At 39.1% G+C, this 22,888-nt stretch overlaps 2 protein-coding genes across 14 annotated transcripts in view; one reads left to right on the top strand and one right to left on the bottom strand.

The window, feature by feature from the left end:
• The first annotated feature begins 30 nt into the window (after positions 1 to 30).
• galk2 (galactokinase 2) lies at positions 31 to 5,108 on the top strand. The gene is made up of 10 exons (XM_055192109.2): positions 31 to 222; positions 331 to 419; positions 506 to 629; positions 730 to 820; positions 1,474 to 1,620; positions 1,697 to 1,795; positions 1,974 to 2,126; positions 2,219 to 2,429; positions 4,295 to 4,496; positions 4,686 to 5,108. The coding sequence occupies exons 1-10, from the start codon at positions 173 to 175 to the stop codon at positions 4,891 to 4,893; spliced, it is 1,374 nt and encodes a 457-aa protein (XP_055048084.2). The 5' UTR covers positions 31 to 172; the 3' UTR covers positions 4,894 to 5,108.
• A 1,218-nt stretch (positions 5,109 to 6,326) lies between these two features.
• The window catches only part of atp8b4 (ATPase phospholipid transporting 8B4), a 43,260-nt gene continuing 26,698 nt past the window's right edge, over positions 6,327 to 22,888 (bottom strand). For 7 of the 13 annotated variants that reach the window (XM_055192104.2, XM_055192099.2, XM_055192102.2 and 4 more), the window contains 11 exons: positions 21,688 to 21,852; positions 17,880 to 17,991; positions 17,682 to 17,787; positions 17,178 to 17,325; positions 16,607 to 16,790; positions 14,448 to 14,671; positions 13,999 to 14,082; positions 13,424 to 13,669; positions 13,064 to 13,202; positions 11,181 to 11,311; positions 6,328 to 7,847 (listed from right to left, as the gene is read on the bottom strand). In XM_055192104.2, the coding sequence (XP_055048079.2) occupies positions 7,530 to 7,847; positions 11,181 to 11,311; positions 13,064 to 13,202; positions 13,424 to 13,669; positions 13,999 to 14,082; positions 14,448 to 14,671; positions 16,607 to 16,790; positions 17,178 to 17,325; positions 17,682 to 17,787; positions 17,880 to 17,991; positions 21,688 to 21,852 (1,857 nt within the window). In that variant the 3' untranslated portion in view covers positions 6,328 to 7,529. Of the gene's footprint in view, positions 7,848 to 11,180; positions 11,312 to 13,063; positions 13,203 to 13,423; positions 13,670 to 13,998; positions 14,083 to 14,447; positions 14,672 to 16,606; positions 16,791 to 17,177; positions 17,326 to 17,681; positions 17,788 to 17,879; positions 17,992 to 21,687; positions 21,853 to 22,888 lie in introns of all 13 variants that reach the window. The other 6 variants (XM_055192092.2, XM_055192093.2, XM_055192097.2 and 3 more) reach the window with 1 other exon arrangement.

The raw sequence follows: 22,888 nt of genomic DNA, 5'->3' as shown, positions 1-22,888 counted from the left end.
TCATTCCGAATCTTTCCGAATGGAATGAATGGTTTTGCACGAGTGTTCCTTCCGTGTTGTGGTTGTTAGAGACATGTTTCCGGGTATGACAGTCAGCTGACAGGATTTCTATAGTTTCTGTTCTTCTGTGCATGTTTACACAGTGCTGGACGACGAAAAATAAAATATAAAAATGACCACAAATCCGCCGAAAATCAAGCTGTTGTTTAGTGGCAATGAAAGGTAAGTTTACGGATGAACTCGTGCAACTTCTATGATACATGAATTGAATGATCAACTCACAGTGATTTCTAGTCAGTTCTTAAAATATATATTTTTTTCTCTTTAAAGGCTCCAGAAAATTAAAGAGTCTTTTCATAAGAAATATGGACATATGCCTCTCTTCTATGCTTGCGCTCCAGGCAGGGTGAATTTAATAGGTGGGATGAAAAAAACAGTTTATACCACATACTATGATCATTGTAAACTTGCTATGAGTTAAAATATGTATGTGTTATGTTTTCAGGTGAACATATTGACTATTGTGGATATGCTGTCCTGCCCATGGCAATAGAGCAGAGTATTCTTGCTGCTGTTTCTGTCAATGACTCTCAAACAATCCAACTGGCCAACACTGATCCGAAATATAAGTGAGTGACAGTTTTTATCATGTCAGGTTGATCACAGTGTTATAAGTTTTACCAACCTGAAGATGTCACTCTTTAGTAATTCAACTCATTTTGACACTAGGGATTTCACTGCATCTGCCCAGAGCATCTCAATTGACAAAGAGAATCCACAATGGTACTATTATTTCCTGTGTGGAGTAAAAGGAATTCAGGTACGATTTATAACATAATGCATGCTTTTAAAGTAGGGATGCACTGATATTGATTTTAACAGTATTTGTCTGCCTTTTGGGGACTTTAGCTTATTCGCCGTATCCCCCAGAGTTAGATAAGTCCACACATACCTTTTTCATCTCCATGCGTGCCTTAACTCTGTCTGGCGCACCCATCGCTAGCCTAGCTTAGCACAAAGACTGGAAGTAAATGGCTCCAGCTAGCATACTGCTCCTAATAAGTGACAATATACTGGCACTACTGGTCCAATATCTTTAAGATGTTTGTTTAACTTTTTGATTCAGTTCTATATGTTCTGTTGGCTGTATTTTGTCCTAACATTTATCTAGTGTTAAAAAACTGAAACAGGAAGTGCTTCTGGTTGTTTACATCTTTTGAAAGGGTCTATATCATTGTTTTGTTCATGTTTAAATTAAGTAAAAAGTTAAAAAACACACACTATTGCAATAGACATAAAGATACTCTGAACTCAGTGCTTTCACACTGTTTATTTATAAACTATCGGGTTGTTATATGGGCCAATATACTGTATATTTGTGGCCGATACATTGATGCATCTCTATTGTAATACCTAGTGGATGTGTTATTTTCAATAATTCAGACATATGACCCCCTTGCCTTGTGTCTTCAGGAGCATCTGGGCTTGTCTTCATTGACAGGGATGTGTTGTGTGGTGGACGGGACTGTCCCTGCCAGTTCAGGGCTTTCTAGCTCCAGTGCCCTGGTGTGCTGCGCTGGTCTGGTCACTATGGAGGCCAATCAGAAGTCTCTGTCTAAGGTAGCCCAGATCTTAAATATCACATAACCCCTAGTTAAAAGATAACTTAAACGTGATTAACACACTGATTCTTCAGGTTAATCTTGCCGAGACGTGTGCCAAGTGTGAGCGTTATATTGGCACTGAGGGTGGTGGAATGGATCAGTCGATCTCTTTCCTGGCTGAGGAGGGAACGGTGTGTAATGTGTATTTTATTTCTTTAACTTTTATCTTATTGAGACCTTTGTGGTTAAAAATGACATAAGGTTGAACAAGGGATCCCAAATTTTTTATTACCTATCCCTTTGGTTGTATTTACATTTTGTATCAAACCTTATATTTTTTATTATAAATAAATGTTTTTTTTTCTCAAGGCAAAGCTCATAGAGTTTAATCCACTGAGGGCCACAGACGTCAAGCTACCTGATGGGGCGATGTTTGTAATTGCAAACTGCTGTGTGGAGATGAACAAGGCAGCCACATCTCATTTCAACATGAGGGTGGTGGAGTGCCGCATTGCCACAAAGGTCAGAACCAAAACCAAGCATGTGTGCGTTACTGGTCAAAAAACTAAATTGAGCAAAAAACAAAACCTTAAGTAATTTGGTCCTGGTTGCAGATGCTGGCTAAGGCGCGAGGTCTGGAATGGAGCCGTCTGCAAAAACTCGGGGAGCTGCAGACAGAGCTGAAAGTGAGTTTGGAGAAGATGCAGGAGCTGGTGGAGGACGTCCTGCACCCTGAGGCCTACAGCAGGGAGGAGATCTGCAAGAGTCTGGGCATCAGTACTGAACAACTTTGTGAAAACATTCTCAGTACAAACACACAGCATGGTGAGAGATCAATGAAACGTAAAATGCATATTTTCTAGGGCTGTCAAATGATTAATCGTGATTAATTGGATACAGGATAAAAGTTTGCATATTTTTTATGTGTGTAATTTATAATTATGTATATAAAAACATAAAGGGGCGGTTTCCCGGATATGGTTTAGATTAATCCAGGACTAGGTTTTAGCTATATGAGGACATTTAAGTAGTTTTTACAAACAAACCTTACAAAAAACTATACTGGTGTGCATCTTGAGACAAAACAATAACACCGATGTATGTTAAGATATGTCAGTGCAAGGTATTTTAAAATCTAAGGGGATTTCTAAGTGGGCTATTGACACAAAATTACCACCAGATGTAGCCATCAAGCCAAATATTGAATTCAAAAAATCAGAACATTTAAGTATACAAGTTGAGTCATAATAAATAAAGTGAAAATGCGGGTAGATTTCGGCTGTGGCGGGTAAGCCAATCCCACTAGCCATTTTGGCAGGTTGAATATCATTTTTTAATTGTAGTTTTCTTAAAAGTTATGTAAAATGATAAACAATTCGCAATGCCACACTGGGAAACTACAACTCCCATGAGCACTCTCTGCACTCAGCGCAACGGACCGAGACCGTTTGTTGAGACGCGCGCACAATCAGCGGAGCGCTGCAGACCAAAGCGCCACCTTCCAGAGAGAGCGCAAGAGCTGATGGATTTGCAAATGCACAAGAGGACGCAGTCTGAGTGCATACACACTTCGAGAAAGCTAAAACATTTGCATGGAAGTGATTGAAGAGAAATAAATTGCGTGCACACTCTCAGGGGCAAGAGGGGAGATTTTAATGTAGGCTACTTTGGGCAACCATAATACCCTCTCCACATTTGTCATTAAAAGTCTTAAATCACTTTTAACAGAAACCATGATCAAGCTTATAAAATACAATCTGCATAAACAAGTTGACAATAAAATTCATGTACATTTCTTGACAGTATTTACTGCTGTTGTTAATAAATATTTAAAGTGGTAGTCGAGGGGTTTTGTGTTTATCTTTTCAGTTAATCTTCTACACCACTGCTCCACTTTTAATATTTATTCAAAGTTAATCTATTTATGCCTTACTAGCATGTTTTTCATGCACCTAAATATATAATATTATTTATACTGATATACCTGGTATATACCAGCTAATAAATATTTTCTTAATTTGGGTGGTCAGACTGCATTTGAAATGCAATCTGCATCTAATTTTGCTAAACCAAGTAAATTTGCTCGAATTAAAGTCATTTTAGGATGCCAAAGTCAAGTTTAATCATATCAAATTTATTTTACCAGCAACAAAATTGTGGCCAGTGAAAATGCTGAGTGGCTAGTAACTTTGGAAAACAACTAGCCACTTTGGATGGTGAGCAAAAAAGTCTATATATATATATACTTGAATGTTTTTGTATTTATATATACATAATAACAACACACTGTGGACACATATTATGCAAACACAAATTTTTATTTTGTATGCAATTAATCGTTTGACAGCCCTAATATTTACCCTTTTACTGTCATGATAAATGTCTCTTGTCTCCCTTGGACATTATTCTCTGCTTCTAAAATGAGATTTTCTTTTTGCTGATGTCACCAAGACTTTGTGGGCATTGAAATTTTATTTTAAGCTATAAAATTGTAACCCACCTTTCATGACTCGATCAATACCAGATGTATTCTTGCTCAAAATTCAGTTTTACTCTGCATTATGCATGATGTGAATATGTTGTCTTTTATTCAAGATTTTGGAAATAAGATTTATTCTGTATAGTGAAGTGCAAACAAGCATTCAGGAATGTGTCTAAATAATATCCTCTTCGTTTTTCTATTACCTTAGCAACACACTTTAAGTTGTACCAGCGTGCCAAGCACGTGTACGGCGAGGCTGCCCGCGTACTGCAGTTTAAGGCCGTGTGTGATTCGGCCCCTGCCAACGCTGTCGCTCAGCTGGGCAATCTGATGAACCAGAGCCATGCCAGCTGTAGAGACCTGTATGAGTGCAGCTGTCCAGAACTGGACCAGCTGGTGGACATATGTCTGTGAGTTAAAGTCTGCTGCCGGTGATGTTATAATAGCATTTAACATATTCACTCTCTTATGTGTAAATATACAGTGATGTTTTATACTGTATGCATTTAGGCAAGCCAAAGCACATCCCAAAAGAGCATAAATAAGTCATGAGTCAACTGAAGTATGTAGTAACATCTCTCTCTATCGGCTCCACACAGACAGGCGGGTGCTGTTGGGTCGAGGTTAACCGGAGCTGGATGGGGAGGTTGCACAGTTTCCATGGTACCCAGTGACAGGATAGATTCTTTTCTCCAAACTGTTAGGGAGAGGTATTACGTTCCTGACGCCCGTCGAGCCGCTTTGGAAAAGCATAGTTTATTTGTTACAAAACCAGGAGGAGGGGCGGCCATTTTTACAGAGGAATAAAAAGCAATGTGATGGTGCCATTCCTTGGGGCTTTAAAAGTAAGGCGTGATGCATTTAACGTCCATGAATCAAAATTAAAGGGAAATGTTTTTACTTTTTTTCTCAAAGGACTAAAACCTTGTCAAATACAGTGCATTCCTACTTTGCAATGCTTTCCTAAAAGCATTGAAGGTCAACATTTAAGTGCTTACATTCAATAAAAGGATCTTAATGTTTTCAAGCCTCATACTTTTCTATTGATATTTAATAGGGAAGTCAGTGTGGGATCATCTTTACTATTGAGATTTTAAACAAACCCCTAACCCTTCATGTCAACACTACTAACTTATCCCCTACAGCTTGTACTAAGGACTGAATGATGTAAAAATTTAAATTTTCAATGTATGAAATATAAACATAAAACAATCATTACACATACACATATTTGTATTTAAATAAATTAAACAATTGCCATTTAATGCATATCATATAAAATTTACAATGACTTGTATAAAAATCCATGCATTTAAATAAAAATGATAAACAATTTGCATGTTCTTCATCGACAAAATAGCACAGCAGAAAAATTGTATACAATCGTCATATATATTTATAATGACAAATAACGCGTCCACCGTACATTCTTATAAAGGAAACGTTCCACGACCCCTTCATCAAATAAATATCTGATAAAAATAGCATCTTTATGTTAACATCTGCAAAATATCCCACTAAATAAAGGCAATAATCTAAACGGTTAATTCATCATATAGTATGCATGAAAAAAAATCAGAAAGGCAATGGTGACACACTTTACCCAACATAAACGACCGCAATGACTTTTCAATACAAGGATAACAAAAAAGGCACAAAAATCCTTTTCCATGAAAGAAATGCCCACTTTATAGACCTTTTTAATACATTCGTGTGGAATTATATACATTTAAATGGAGTAAATGCTTCAGTCTGTTGTTTGGTGGAAGGCACAGCTACTTAGCAGCTCACTTAGTCATAAACTTCGCTATGCATTATGCAAACCGCATGCAAAGCGGACCCTAACCGTTATAAGGAAAGCGTTGAATGTTTTTTTGAGATGTATGTTAAAAATCAAATTTGGCATTTTAAAATCTGTATTATTCAGCTGAGCTTGCTTTGTGCTGTATGATGCAAACGTACGGTAAGATTTGCGGCCAATGCATATTATGTGTGGCATTTTTATTGCACATTCCTAATTGTTACTATTCATCTCTAAAATCATTACAGTGATGCACTGCATTCAGGTGCATTACTGTATAGATGTCTTTAAAGGGACACTCAACCTTCCCCTGAAAATATGCTCATTTTCCAGCTCCACTAGAGTTGAACATTTTATCCCCACTGTTTTTGGAATCCAACCAGCCGATCTCTGGGTGTGGCGGTACCACCCCCAGCATAGCCCAGCACAATCCATTGAATCTGACCAGACCACCAGCATTGCGCTAAAAAAATGACCAAAGAATTTGGATATTTTTCCTATTTTAACTCGACTCCTCTGCAGCCACATCGTGCACCAAGACCGACAGAAAACCAAAAGCTGCGACTTTTCCATGCAGATACGACTAGGAACCACACTCCCACTCTGGCGTAACAATCAAGGACCTTGCTGCCGCAACATGGCTGGAGGAGGCGCAATGATATTACACAGTGCCTGAAAATAGTCCCCTGCCATTGAAAGATATAAGGGGACTATTTTCGGCTGTGTTACAGCAGCAAAGCCCCCGACCATCACAACAGAATGAGATCACAGTTCCCAGCCATATCTGCCCAGAAAATCACAACCTTTAACTTTCCGCCGGTCCCAGCACACGATGCAACCACAGAAGAGCCCAGCTTCAAACAGGAAAAATATAGAAACTCATTTTTTAGCGCAATGCTACTGGTCCAATCAGACTCAATGGACCATGCCAAGGAATGCCAAAAGTGCTACCGCCAGACCCGGAGATCGCCTGAATGGATCCCAAAACGGCAAAAATCAAATGTTTAACTCTAGAGGAGCTGGAAAATGAGCATATTAGTGTCCCTTTAAAGTTTAAAGGAAAAAAATGTGTGCAGTGCATTCGAAATCTTTTACCGATGTGGATGTATCACCTGTATCAGATTAAGAGGTAATATTTTACATGTGACTTGTAAATTTTTGCTCCCTGATATTTATGTAATCTGATTTTTTGTAGAACAACAAAATGTTGAAATTATATCCACCACTATTGACTTGGATTTAGTTCTTCTAATCCTTAAAATAACTGTAAGTGAATTTGTGTGCAATGCTTTTTGATCCATTAAAGGAAGTTATTAAATCTGGAAACAAAGGCGCCTTTTGAGGAATACATTGCAGTCTGTGCCAGAAGATAGAAGACAAAATTGAATCGAAATGAAACTAAGGTTCATTTCCAAATTCAATGAAGCGTTACAAAACCAACTGATGTGTTATCAGATGTGCATGAGAGTAAAAATGAGGAAATTAGTGTTATCTGTGCTTTTCTATTATGCTGGCTCTTTGGAGTCTCCTGTTTCCAATTCCGCGCAGTCCAGTAGTGCTTTTAAGGGAGTCCTGTTCAGAATGCATTATCAAATTCTCACATAAAGGAGCTTTGTGACAGTTACGAAGTATCTTCAGTTCTTCATCTGTCCTCCAAGTCTTCCACTGTTATCTTTTGGTCAAATTCCCTGCTTAATCCAGCGTCGTTGGTCACCCCTGTTGTAGTGGTGGTATCATTAAGGGAATCTCTGGTGGCGGGGCGTCTTTCGGGAGAGGACAGAGGGTACGTGGATGTAGAAGATGTGTGTACCTTCATGTTCCTGCCAGAGGTGATGAGTTCCCCGTATCCCTGCTGGTGGGCGAAAGCGTACGCTGAGCGTCGAGAACTAGTCCTGCGGACTCTCCTGAGGTTCTGCTCTTGAGGACGCTGTCTCCTAGTGGCCTGCTGAAGTAAACGCACCTATAAGAAAGCAAACGATTTGTGATGTAGGTGCACAGCATTCACAACGTTTTACCTCAGTGGCGGCCGGTGACTTCTCTTCTAAGGGGCGCAAATTCATAATGTGTTCGGAGTGTCATGTGTTGCTTGTTGTGTCAAAATATGTGTTCGATGCTTCATGTGAACCATTTGCATCAAAATACAAGCTTTCTGCACATGCGTCGAAAGGGTTTATGATAAAAGACACGCTCACCTTCACAAAATACTCGCAAGACACTAACTTAACACTAAACTCTGATTACACATGAGTATCTGGCAAACGTGAGTATCTCTTTTATCATTAACCCCTTTGAAGTGTCTGCAGCAGGCTTGTATTTTGACATGACGGACTAAATACATTTTGTGATGAGCTTTGCATTGTGCGCCCTCGAAAAAGAAGTCACCGCCACCATTGTTTTACACTTACATTACTTTTGCTATAAAATATATCCTGATGATTCATATAAAGTTTTTCACATTAACTGAAAATGTTTTGTGGCTTCTAGTTCAAATGTTTTAGCTTTAGGCCCATCAGTATGCTAGTGTCATTAAGGGGCGGTTTCCCAGAAAAGTCTTATCTTCATCCCGGACTAAAATTCATGTTTGAGGTGCCTTAATTGAAAAACACCTTGTACACTGCAAAAAATTACTTTCTTAGGGGCTGGACACACCAAAACTTTTAAACGCGGCTGAAAACGCCTTGAGGACGCTGAATGCCAGCTGTTTTTCAGCTGAGTGCCAGCTTTCTTCAGCTGAGCGCTTTGTTAGCTGTGATACTTCAGCTGCGAGCCGATTGGTTGCTGTGGTAATGTCCCACCCCTCCTCCACTGTGATTGGGCGGCCGTGTGAAAACTGACATTAGCCTCTTTCACACAGTAATTCTGGTAAATTACCATGAATTTACCAGTAAATACAAAAATGTGCTGTTCACACACGCAGTGGCGTTCCGTTATTTTACCAGTAAGACATCATTCACACATCAGTATCAAAATACCGGTAAATTCGTTGAGAAAGCGGAAGTACCTGTAGCACACGGCGTGCTCAGTGTTGTATTTGTAAACAATCCACGTCGTTCATATCCACGGTCCGTATTTAGCTGTTTTCAAGTCTGTGGTAAACAGTCGCGAAGTTGCTCATGACCAAACAACATAGAATGAGACGACGTCAAACCCAAAATGCGTTTTTAACAACACTACTGTTTGCACATTAGGCTTCACAGAGGCCGTGCTAAGGACGTCGGCAATTCGGCGGTAAGCTGTTTTAAACAACTTTTGTGAAGAAATGTGGACGTAAACTTCAGGTGTGCTCAACTTTCAAGCAGCATGTGTGTGGAAACGTCCGTAAACAGTGGGGGGGTAAACGCGTCATCTGTATTAAAACGCTATGATTGGCCCGAAACTGTCAGCACGTTCTGACGTCGTCCGTTCTAAATGCCGGTAATCCTATAATTTTCGTTCACACATAGCGCTTACCGGTAAATTACTGGTAATCTTACAACCTGTCTTACTGGTAAATTGGGAGCACTGATTTACCGGAAATGTTCTGTTCACACATGATCTGTTAACTGCAATTTACCAGTAAATTACCAGTAAAGACTGTATGTGTGAAAGGGACTACTGACGAGCGGAGCTTTTCTTCCAAAGTTGAACATCTTTCAACTCTCGGTGCTCAGCGCTCAGCGCTGAGCGCAGAAAAACCGCCGGGCGCCGGTTTTCGGTGCGGAAGAAAACCACTAGCTGCTGGCTTATTTGAAAAACGCAGAGTTTCCATTGAAATGAATTGAAAACATGTGCCGGCCGCGGGCGTAAAAGCGTTGGTGTGCACGCCCCCTTACCTAGTATTTTTGCCATGTTTTTTTACACAAATATCTATAAATTCTTAAACCAAGAAGCTTTGTCTTGATTAGCAAAAAATAAGTCTAATTTTTAGATAAAAAAATCAAATGCAAGAAAAGTATAAAATCTGTCAATGGAATAAAAATGGTTTTTGAAATAATAAAAATCTTTTTAAAAAATATTTCCGTAGAAAACATTTTTTTTGCTTGTTTTAAGCACAAATTTACTTAAATTTTATATTTTTTGTCTAAAAATTTCTTAGGTAATTTTGCTAATATTTCTACTGAAAACTAAAGATTAATCACGATTAATCGCATACAAAATAAAAGTTTGTGTTTGCATTATATATTTGTGTGTTTATTGTGTGTAATTATTATGTATGTATAAATACACACATACATGTATAAAAGTAAGAAAAAAATTATTTATGTACATATTTTTATATATATATATATATATATATATATATATACATGCGTGTGTGTATTTATACATACAAAATAATTTCACACAATAAACACACAAATATATTATGCAAAAACAAACTTTTATTTTGTATGCGATTAATTGTGATTAATCTTTTGACAGCTCTACTGAAAACAAGACAAAAATACCAAGTAAGAAAGTCATATGCACCTGTATTGTTTTATGTTTTATGTTTGTTTGTAAAAACTACATAAATATCCTATCTACACTCCTAAAAAAAATATTTTCAAGAAAAAATTTTTTAGTATTTTTTCTTGTTTTCAGTAAAAATATCTAAAAATTCCTAAATTTAGATGCTTTTTATTGATGAGCAAAATGACCTAAGAAAATAAGTCTAGTTTTTAAAAGAAAAAAAAAGAAAAAAATCAAACGTAAGTGATTTTGTGCATAAAACAAGCAAAAAAATCTGCCAATGGGGTAAGCAAATTTTTCTTGATTTTTTCTTGAATTTAGTGTTTAAGAAAAATTTTCAAGATTTTTTTTGCTTGTTTTATGCACACAATTACTTAAATGTGATATTTTTGGTCTATAAACTAGACTTATTTTCTTGGATTGTTTTGCTCATCAAGAAAAACATCATAATTTAAGATTTTTTAGATATTTTTACTGAAAACAAGACAAAAATACAAAGAAAATCTTTTCTTGAAAATCATTTTTTGCAGTGTAAGGCCGAGCCCTGGATTAATATAAACCCTGTCCTGAAATCTGCCTCTGAAAATTCAAGGACTCTAACCTGGAAGCCTCAAAGGGATCGGTCCAGAAAGGACGCAGCCTCCAAGGGCACAACCTTGTGTTTGAGAAGCACCCATACACTTAACCGTAAGTTCCTCCATTAATAATAAATGTACTGTAAGTCACTTTAGCTACAGTAAAAGCACCAGGCAGATTAATAAGTAATAGCATTATTAATAATATGTATGTACTGTATAACTAAACTATACTAATAAAAGCACACTGTTGTATAAAGCACCGCATAATATGTGTTTAAAGTAACCTTATCAGTCTGCGTAGGATAGCAGTCGGTCTTGATGAATCGGACGGCCACCATAGGCATTATACACACAACAGTGGTAAGGAAGATAACCAGCCACACAAACTTCTGATTCAGAGAGTTACGTGCCGTGCCTAAAATCAAACACACATTAAAATGACACAACCAGCCTTATACTAGTATTTTCATTGAAGTTACACTAATTACATAACATTTTGGTGGTATAATACATAAGTCATGGGTGCCATATCTACAATATAACAGAAATATATTGCTCATGCAAACATTTGCTCATGCGTGATTCTATACCACACCACTAGGTGTCATTACAAGGTCCAAGATGACTGTTGCATTGAATGTATAACTCTGGGTTCACACCAGATGCGTTTAAGGCATTAAATTCACGTCTACCACGCGTAGTTGGAAGCTTGAACATTTTGAGTGTATTCGCTTCATTCACGCATGAAAGCCACGCGTGTGAAATTCTAGTCATGGAGACAATCACGCGGAAATTCGCGTCATGGGAGGGGCTTCTGCGACTCGGCTGAAAGGGGTATAAACGGAGGTCGGAGCCAGCTGCAAATGGGTGGGTTAGCAGCAAGTGGGTGGAGCTTTAGCCGCAAGTGGGCTGTACAAACTTTCAGAGGATTCACCACCATCCCATTTGAAGCGTAAACTCCTCCTACTTGCACATTTCTGAAATCCCTCCTACTTGCGGCATAAGGTCCTCCCACTTGCGGCATAAGGTCCTCCCACCTGCAGTCTCCGGGCTGCAGCGATATATACTTGACTCGGCTCGCTTCCTGTAATCACGCAACTACTAGAGCAAGCTCCTAATTGGTTAACGCAGCGTGTTTTCCGCCAAAGTTCACATTTTTCAACTCCCGCGGCAACGCTCAATTCGCGGCATTCGCACGAAATAGACGCACAAATGAGGCGGAATCACGTCTAACGCGCCGTGCTGTAATCAGGTCACTACTAGAGCAAGCTCCTGATTGGTTAACGCAGCGCGTTTTTCCGCTGAAGTTCAAATTTTTCAACTCGCGTGTTTCCCGCGGCAACACTCAATTCGTGCTATTCGCGCGAATGTGGCGCAATTGCGTCTACCGCGCTAAACACCTAATTCGCGCCGCGAGACCTCCAGACATGCATTAACACGTCATTGACTTAACATTGAAATCACTCGTGCTTGACACATCTACCATGGCTGATGTGAACGCAACATAACTGTGGGTTCACACCAGCCGCGTTTGAGGCGTCAAATTCGCGTCTAGTTTGCCGTTTGAACATTTTGAGTGTACTCGCTTCATTCACGCGTGAAAGCCGTGCGTGAAATTCTAGTCATCGAGACATTAATGCGGAAATTCACATCATGGGAGGGGCTTCTGCAACTCGGCTCGCTTCCTGTAATCACGTAACTACTAGAGCAAGCTCCTAAATGGTTAACACGGCGCGTTTTCCGCCAAAGTTCACATTTTTCAACTTCCGTGGCAATGCTCAATTCGCGGCATTCGCACGAAATAGACGCACAATTGACGCGGAATCGCGTCTAACGCGCCGTGCTAACCGCAGATGCAAATTTCCACGTGAATGTCTTGATGACTACAATTTCACGTGCGGCTTTCACGCACGAATAAAGCGAGTAAACTCAAAATGTTCAAGCGGCAAACTAGACGCAGTACACGCGAATTTGACGTATGAACCCACGGTAAAAGCTATTAAACTGACAATAAAAACATTTTGAAATGTTTAGCATGGCATCACTATTACTTTTAAAAATAGTACAGAATATGCAGTTTATATTGTGTAGTATTTAGTAAACAGTAATTTAGTAGTCTACTTAAAATATAGCTTAAGTACACCTTTGGGCCAGTTTATATTCTTACCAATAAATGGGAACTGGTTTGGGAATATGCTGTAAATGCCATTGCTGTGCATTGCAAAAAGTATTGCAAAGTAAACAGCTAGACTTCCCCATATGAAGAAATGATTCACAGCGGTCCAGAAGTTTGTGTCAATGCCAATCTGAAACAAAATACATTTCAATACTATTAACAAGAATTCACAAAGGATGGGATTGTTCGCTTGATCTGTTTATGTGTGTTATGTAAGAAATAATAATGATGTTAATAAAACATAAAATGATTAATACGATTTCCAAACATGCCCGGTGACTTTGCATGTCTATTGATGTGTAAAGACACTTTTCAAATGTGTCCCTCGATCTCACTGCCATGTTGACTCACCTGGACACTGACCACGATGACTAAAGACGTTGCTATGGTGACGGCAAATGCTTGCTGATCGGAGATGTTGGTGCCGTCTTCCCGCACAGCGGACATGAAGGCTCCGTACGGGATGAAGAAAAGAATGAAAGACGTGCAGACGCCATGCAGTGTACAGATGAAAAACTTCCTCTTGTTGAAAAGCTGGTTGAGTTGTCCTGGTCTGTACAGATTTGGATAGCGTAAGCTGAACTGCTCATTTACATCCTGAAATATCAACAGACGTTATGTTACAAGCAAATCAAATTTCTGTGTTGTTAAGATCCAGAGTCGTTTTGGATTACAAATATGAAAGGAGAAATTTATGTGCGATTTGCAGCACTAAACAGAATTGTGATGATAACTGTTTTTAAACCAGTTTCAAACCCATTGTATTGTTGGACCAAACAGGTAGTCATGTCCCAAATTCACGATTGGTTAAGCCAATATTGCTATGGAAATGGCTCAAACAAACAGATCAAATTTCTGTTTGGTGCCGCTAGTTGTTTAGATTGTTCAATTACACATCACAGCTTCAAAGACTGTGTTAAGCTTACCTGGTCAAACATGCCCATGGCCAGCACAGGAAGTGAAGTGTAGACTATGTTGAAAAGTGTGATGAACCATTGGTCGTATACAGTCTGCAATGACCAAAAGTATTTTTAAGAAAATCTCATAGCAAATTTGTATCTCAGTTGTTCATTTTTTTACATGATCTGCTCTTGCCCCAGTGACTCTGCACTTAGGAGTGATGCTTCATTATACAGTATATGTCTTAAATTACATTGGTTGTTATGGAAAAAACAAAAAAAGAGTTTGTGCCTGTTTTCTTCTTTAACGTTCATCTTGTCAGTAATCACCCACAAAAATGTTCACTCCCATTGGGGCGCTTTTTTATTGCATTTTCCCGCTAACTGTCCCTGTTTAGTAAATCTGGCCCTTAGTATTTTATCAACAGACTGAAATCCTTTAGATATATACTTTAGATATAGGCCCGAATTCTTACCTGTGCCGAGAATCCACAGAGAAATCCGTACCAGAAATGAACCAGCGTGAAGGCAAAGTTCTTGTAAAAGAAGTAGCAGAGGAAGTTGCACATGCGGTGGTAGGACCAGCGCCCGTGGACCAGCAGGAGGCGGTGCAGGTAACGGAACTGTGCGAAGGAGTAATCGGAGGCCAACACCGCCTGCATCCCCTCCTGTCCGCTGATGCCCACACCAATATGAGCCGCTGGGGAGACCGTATACAGAGTAGACTATAAACACATATAACTCAACACACTTACAGATCAAAAAGCACAGAGTGTTCCCATAGCAACCACTCCATGAGATCAGCAGTGCAAGTGAATCCATTATGCCATATGCTGAGCTGTATACATTGCAAATCTCTGACCACTGTAGGATAGATAGAGAGGAAGACACAGATATACAGATATGGACAGGCAGACAGACAGACGGATAGATAGACATATAGATAGACAGATGACATATAGATAGATAGATAGACAGACAGACAGACATCCAGGCAGACGGATAGATAGACATATAGATAGACAGATGACATATAGATAGATAGATAGATAGATAGATAGATAGATAGACATACAGACAGACAGACATCCAGGCAGACAGATAGATAGACAAGACAGATAGACATACATACATAGAAAGAAAGACAGACAGACAGACAGATGGATAGATAGATACACAGATTATAGATAGACTGACAGACAAACAAACAGACAGATAGACAGACAAACAGACAGAAAGTTAGACAGACAGATAGATGGACGGACGGACAGATGGATAGACAGACAGACAGATGGATAGATAAACAGACAAATAGACAGACAAACATCCAGGCAGAAAGTTAGACAGACAGACAGACAGACAGACACATAGATAGACAGACAAACATATAGATAGACAAGACAGATAGACATACACAAACATAGAAAGAAAGACAGACAGAAAGATTGACAGACAGACAGACAGACAGACAGACAGACAGAGAGAAATACAGACAGACAGACAGACAAATAAACAGACAAACATCCAGACAGATAGACAAACAGACAGACACATAGATAGACAGACAAACATATAGATAGACAAGATAGATAGACATACACACACATAGAAAGAAAGACAGACAGATAGATAGATAGACAGATTATAGACAGACAGACAGACGGATACATAGACAGACAAGATAGACAGACAGATGGATAGATAAACAGACTAATAGACAGACAAACATCCAGGCAGACAGTTAGACAAACAGACAGACACATCGATAGACGACATACACACACATAGAAAGAAAGACAGACAGAAAGATAGATAGACAGATTGTAGACAGACAGACAGACAGACAGATAGATAGATAGACGGATAGACAGACAGACAGACAGACAGACGTATACATAGACAGACAGACAGATGGATAGATAAACAGACAAATAGACAGACAAACATCCAGGCAGACAGATAGACAAACAGACAGACACATCGATAGACGGACAAACATATAGATAGACTTGACCGTTAGACATACACACACATAGAAAGAAAGAAAGACAGACAGACAGAAAGATAGAGAGAGAGACAGATTATAGACAGATAGATATAGACAGACAGACAGACAGACAGACAGACAGATAGATGGATATAGAAAGACAGACAGACAGACGTATACATAGACAGACAAGACAGACAGACAGATGGATAGATAAACAGACAAATAGACAGATAAACATCCAGGCAGACAGATAGACAAACAGACAGACACATAGACAGACAGACAAACATATAGATAGACAAGACAGATAGACATACACACACATAGAAAGAAAGACAGACAGACAGACAGATAGATTGACAGACAGAAATATAGACAGACAGAAAGATAGACAGACAGATAGACAGACAGACGGATAGATAGATAAACAGACAAATAGACATACAAACATCCAGGCAGACAGATAGATAGATAAACAGACAGACAGATACATAGATAGACAGACAAACATATAGATAGAGACAGACGGACGGACGGACAGACAGACACATACATATACAGACACTTACAGTAGATAGACATCCAGGCAGACAGACAGACAGACAGATAGATCAAACAGAAAGGAGTGTAGGAGAAGTGTCTTACTCTTGATCATACTGACATCATTGGCTCCATCACCGATGGCGAGCGTGACAGCTCTCTTATGCCTCTTTATGAGCTCAACCACAAGAGCTTTCTGAAGTGGAGTGACTCTACAGCAGATCACAGTCTTACACAGGCACGCCACATCTACCAGAATCTGCTCCAGGTCTGCCTCCAGGGCATGAGCCTTCACATCAAATATATAAAAAAACACAGCACATGCTGAAACTGTACACCTCTGTAAACTGTCAGCACATCATTTGTTGGCAAAATTGAATTCAGTTGTTGGGGCTGCAGTTTACTGTCATTAACCTGTCAAACTCAAAGATGTATTTATCCAAGCAAAACCACTTTCAACGGCTACTTTCTACTAAACCCAATTTCATTAGACTAATACTGGACTTCTAGAAAGCGTATCTATGGCTGTACAGCTTGGCAAGATGAAAGCAAAGCATTAGATCTACAAAAATTTCCTAGGTGATCTATTTTTATCTAAAAAGTCTTTGTTAAAGAAACAAAAAGGTAAATCCATAATTCATAGATTTCAAAGCCATACAGAATGAGTGACCCTTACCAAACTGTGTCCATTAATAACTAAAGCATACTCTGCAATGATGGTCTCTTCAAAGACAGAGTCACTTGAGTATAATTCTGTCTTTTCCATGTTAGCATCGCTGCTGAATTTATCTCTGCTGGGTCCCATGATTGTTTCTTTAGCAGCCCTGGGCACAAACCAACAGAATATCCACTTTATTTTGGTAAAGCAGCACAAATGATTCATTTCAGGTTACAAGACCTCTATGCTTTGTTCTGACAGGTAAAAGAAAATGTATTTTTGGCATTCAGTTTGGAGTCCTGATTTTTACAAGCACTTTCTCGCCAGTCTCTCTGCTATCTGCATCAACCTAAAACTTTGACTACATGTAATTTTTTTACATAATAATTTGAATATCATTTCTAATATATAGTTTTTCACTGTTTATAATGTCGTCTGCAACCAGAGTACCACCATCTGAACAAATCTGCTTTCATTATTTCCAAAATGACAGTGTCCTAAAATATAATTTTGAAATGTTACCTGAGCTCTCGTTGGACCTCAAGCGTGGTGTGACCTGAGATTATAAACACCTCATTCATGTCATCTCTGAGCATGTTACAGGAGTAGCCGATGTTCATTGCCGTCTCTGCAACCACAATGAGAACAAAAAAAATGAGTGTCTCAATTAAGCTTAAGTAAATGCGGTCTGCGTGTTTATTCTCATTAGTATAAGATTACCTAGTTTGTCCCCTGTTAGCACCCAGATCTTGATGTTGGCTAATGTCAGACAGGCAATAGTCTCTGGAACTCCATCTTGTAGTTTGTCCTCTATGGCTGTAGCACCAAGCAGCTTTAGAAAGAGATTAAATTGTTTTACATAGGAATGCACTGTCCAATATATCAACCTATGATTGACATCGGCAGATAAAAGCATTTTTCCCCACTATCGGTCAGCGATTGTAAGGTAAGGTAAGGTAAGGTATACTTTATTGTCCCAATGCGAAATTTGTCTTGGGCTCACGAATACAACCACTGCATTGCCAAACATAACAAATCACTCCGCCCAAGTAGCAGTGCTTCACCTTCAGAGAATATAGTTCTGTTAAAAGATCGCTGTGTCTCATATCACCTTGTTATTTGTACACGGTGTGACTATACAAATCACAACACATAAATAGGAAAATGTTCGCGTTATTTTGTCACTTATTGATAGCAGTTTGCTAGCTGGATCCATTCACTTCCAGACTTTGTGCTAAGCTAAGCTAGCGGGGGCTGCGTCAGATAGAGTTACAGCACACACGGAGATGAGAAAGGTATGTATGGACTTATCTAACTCTGGGGGATACGGTGAATAAGCTAAATTCCCAAAATCTGGGTGTGTTCCTTTAACCTGTTGAGTTCTATTGTTTTAAAACAGGGCAGATTATATCCTGGCAATAAAAAGTGTCTGAAAAATGCATGAGAACTGAATTGGGTGACAATGACAACAGGATTTTATGACATAACACTTTGAAAGAAGGAGTAAAAAGGAAAACTATCGGTAAAGTTAGATGTTATTCCAAGTAATTGAACTGATAGGTATCAGCATAGATATGTTTGTATTGTTGCATCCCTAGTTTAAAAGCAAACATGTCACTTATTAAAGCTTCAGTCTGTACATTTTTTGTAAAAAAATAAACAAAAATCAAGTACCTAAAATGTTTATAATGTAACAATAATATTTATATTATATTATTTTTATAATAATATTTATATTTATAATTTTTATAATAATAATATATTTTTTTAGGTGTATGTTTATACAAGGAGCTCAGATGTAAAAGCCACTAAATGTCTCCTCCGTCAAAAAATGAGAAAATAATATTAACTGTATGCTTTCAGCATATTCTTCAGCAAATACTTTAAATCCGCTTAATCCTGCCCTCAGGCCATTCAGAAATACCGCTTTGGTGGCAGAATCCATTAAGAGTGTGATTTAAAAAAATCCTCATTTACAAGAAAACATGTCAGATGCACTTAGAGGGTTTTCATATTTAAGCAATATCGCTCGAGTAGGAGTGTGATATAGCTCTATATCATCACGGCTGTGATTAGGCCAGAGGCAGGAGGCAATCACAGCCGTGATGATATAGAGCTATATCACACGACTCCGAGAGCGATATTGCTTTTATACAACAGTTCGACGGCACACGTTTGAAAAACGAAAACTAGAAAACAACAACAGAGTTATTTTAAAAGCCTCTTTGTTTGAGAACTACTTCTTCCGCCACGGATTTGAGGGCGCCGGCCAGAATGACAGGTAACACTTTCGGCTGCTTTGAATCTCATAATAAAGGCCCTGGTATACTTTTTTCCGCGTCCGGCTCGCGCGCGCACGCGTCCGCGCAGCTTTTCAAGTATAGTCCCCGCTGCTACACGCGGATGGCCACGTTCGACACTATACGCAATACAAATGATTTCTTATTCAAATTATTAGTCTAACAGGCTGTCATGGCAGCACTGATTTGGCGACATTTACAGAACATTAAAACATTAGGATAGGTGAAGATAAGTAACTGATCCACCATTGCAAACACAGTTTAGAACAAACAACAAGACAACAAAGTCAGGAATCAAACAAACATGCTCCACAGCTTTCTGTTCTTGGAAGAAGTAAAAGTTAAAGAAGAAAAACGATAGTGTGTGTGCAAATGCTGTCTATTTCCTTTGTATAATTGTTTATAGTAGAGTGTCCTGTCTAAATATTTTCACGCCCATGCGCTGTCGTACGCGCACTGTCCGCGCGGTCTCAAATTTTGGGCTGCACGCGGACGGTTTACGCAGCCGGCCGCGGACCCTCCTGATGACGGAAATGACGTCATGCGGACGGTGCGCATACGCGGACGTCCCTAGTATACTTTCGGCTTAAGTCAATGGACGGATAGGCGTTTCTTTATAGTAACGTTTCTTGGTCACAAAGTGTAGTTTTAAGATTAGTTCAGTCGAGAATATATGTATTATATTTAAATCTACAGTCGATTAGTAAAGATAGCGCCTGTTTGAACGTTTGCTTAGTGAGATTCGGTACGTATGAGAACCAAAGCATGAGCGGACGTCAGTGTTCACTCGCCCCGCTGACCACCGCCCTCTCTGGGCTACATCTCTGACAGGGATTCCCTGGCTCTCATGTTGGCCGTGTTTGTTTTTGATGGTCAAAATGAGATCAAATCAGCAGTATTTGGTGTCATGATAAAACTATTACTTGGTTTCTTATTCATATTTAGTGTCTTTTGTGTTGTTATTGTTTTGGCGTGAGGTAAAAGTTAATAAAACTATAATGTTACTATTGGTTTACCATTTCATCTTAACGCGATACGAGCACTCGGTTATTATTAGACTTCGTTCTTGTCAGCACTATATAAAACTGTTTTTTATAAGTGTCAGAGAGATGTTTTTGCATGTTGCTTATAAATATACCAGTGCCGATATCTCATAACATGTTTTAATAGTCACGTCGCGATTAAATAAATGATCAATGTCCACATTTAAAAGCTGCGGTGCTTACCTGCAGTTCCAGAAAAAAATGAGTGTTTACATTCCTCTTTCCAGGTTTTAATCGTCCACACGATGTGACAAGACATTACTCCCATTAACTTTAACGTAACATCCAAGAGCGCTGATCTTTGACGGAGTAATAACTTCCGATTGGGGATTCACAGACTGATTTATGAGCTAGTGAACTAATGAGACACACGGGGAGTGATTCAAAACAGCGCGTTTGTGTGTGTCCGTGTGCGCCCAATAGTGTCTGTCTGCGGTTTTTCCATTCAGAGATGAGCCTGTTTAGAGGACCTCCATTCACTAGGTGGCAGAATGATATGAAAGGTGAAGCGGTTACTGTGCCGTTATCAGTAGAATATTGCACGCCTCTTAGCCAATCAGATTCGAGAATCAGAAAGAACTGTTGTATAATATTGTATATGTTTATTGTAAATAATCTATGTTTATAATAATGCTTATAATAATTATTTATAAATTGAGCTGTCTGGTACGATTTCACACCTTTACCCCAATAGAATCTTCAATGGATCTTCTTTTGATAGACCCGCCCCAAACATACGCACCCCAGGCAACGATGTCAGTTAGTAGACATGCCCCTTACTGCTGATTGGCTACAAGTGTTTTGGTAGTGGGCCCGACTCCCTTTTTTCAAATTGTTTTTCAAAAATCATGCACCCTGCCTTCAAGTACGTAACTTGCTAACTAACTTGATTAGCATGTTAGGGATTTTTTGGTCACAATTTATTGGTGCACATTATATCATAGGACATTTGTATAAACTTGCATACATCACAAAGCCATTTAATGTTTAACTCCTGCCGAATCTGTTCAGGTATGTAATGTCTAATGTGCATGCTGTGCAGCGTAGTATGCTGGTATGCCAAATTGAGCACACCCCAAAGAGTGCATGACATGGCCTTCTTAAATGCAACAATTCTGAACGTTTAGTGTTTAAATAACCCAGCCATATGTTCAAACTAGCTTACACAAAAACAAAGCCATTTACCATCATGCCCTGCTCTATTTCTTCATACAGGGCCCCGAGTTTTTCTTCTCTGTTATCCAGTGCCGTGCTGGCAAACAGGAGTTGCTTCATCCATTCATCAAATACGTCCTCATCCAGGTCTTTGTAAGCGAGCGCTAATGTTCTCAGACCCTCCCCGGCAAACTCCTAAATGACACAGATACATACAGGAAATACATTCATGCCAGACAAGACATTTATTTCATCATGAAAATAAACCACACAGTCAATTATACTCAACGGTGTCGTAATTATACTAAGCACACTACACAGCTTTCTGTGTTCAATCTGAGCTATGAAAGCATCCACTTCCCGTTTCCTATCATTATCCATACGCGTATAAAAGCTGCTATTTATGTCTTGCTAGGATGGCGTCTCCCATCGTCTCTACATCAATAGAAGCTGATTGCTCCTTGAGAAACCACAGAGAGCAATAAATGAGACATGACTGATGGACAGTGTCTCCTAATGACTGAAGCCCATAGGATGCTTTAGACCAACCATACCAGACAATATGCCAGTGGTCTCTAATATGTTTAGGTTAAGTAGAACCAGTTACCCTTGTTTTGGTGGTTAGGGTAATTTGACTGGTTGCTAACTGACCCAAGTCTAAGGAACCTTGGGGTATTCTGGTCTACAGATATGTAAGTTTATTCGATTATTTTGAGTCTTTTAAATGCCCACCAGTTGAAACTCACATCTGATTGTTTAGAATGGTACCAGAATGAATCAATAAGTTAAGGGAGTTAAGGCATTTAAAGGTGCAGGGTGTAAACTTTAGCGGCATCTAGTGGTGAGAAAGTGAGTTGCAACCAACGACTCGTCTACGGCTCACCCCTCGCTTTTGAAACGCATAGAGAAGCTACGGTAGCTGCCACAGGACAAACATGTCATCGTCGGAGACAACTTATCAAACAAATTTGTCCGTTAAGGGCTTCTGTAAAAACACGGCGGCACAAAAGGGCGACTTCCATGTAAGGGGACCCGCAGTGTATGTAGATAAAAATGTCTTATTCTAAGGTAATAAAAACATAACAGTTCATTATGTAAGGTCTTTATACACCCTTGATAATATAGTTATGTTTATTATATTGCATTTCTGTCAAGAGATTTTTCTAAAAGTTACACACTGCACCTTTAACCATTCAAAAACCCCAATGATTTCGGGACGATGGAACCAGAA

This window comes from Misgurnus anguillicaudatus, chromosome 6, assembly GCF_027580225.2.
Source record: "Misgurnus anguillicaudatus chromosome 6, ASM2758022v2, whole genome shotgun sequence".
Classification (NCBI taxonomy): Eukaryota; Metazoa; Chordata; class Actinopteri; order Cypriniformes; family Cobitidae; genus Misgurnus; species Misgurnus anguillicaudatus.
Note: the sequence above shows the minus strand (reverse complement) of the source record. Positions and strands in the feature narration are given on the sequence as shown.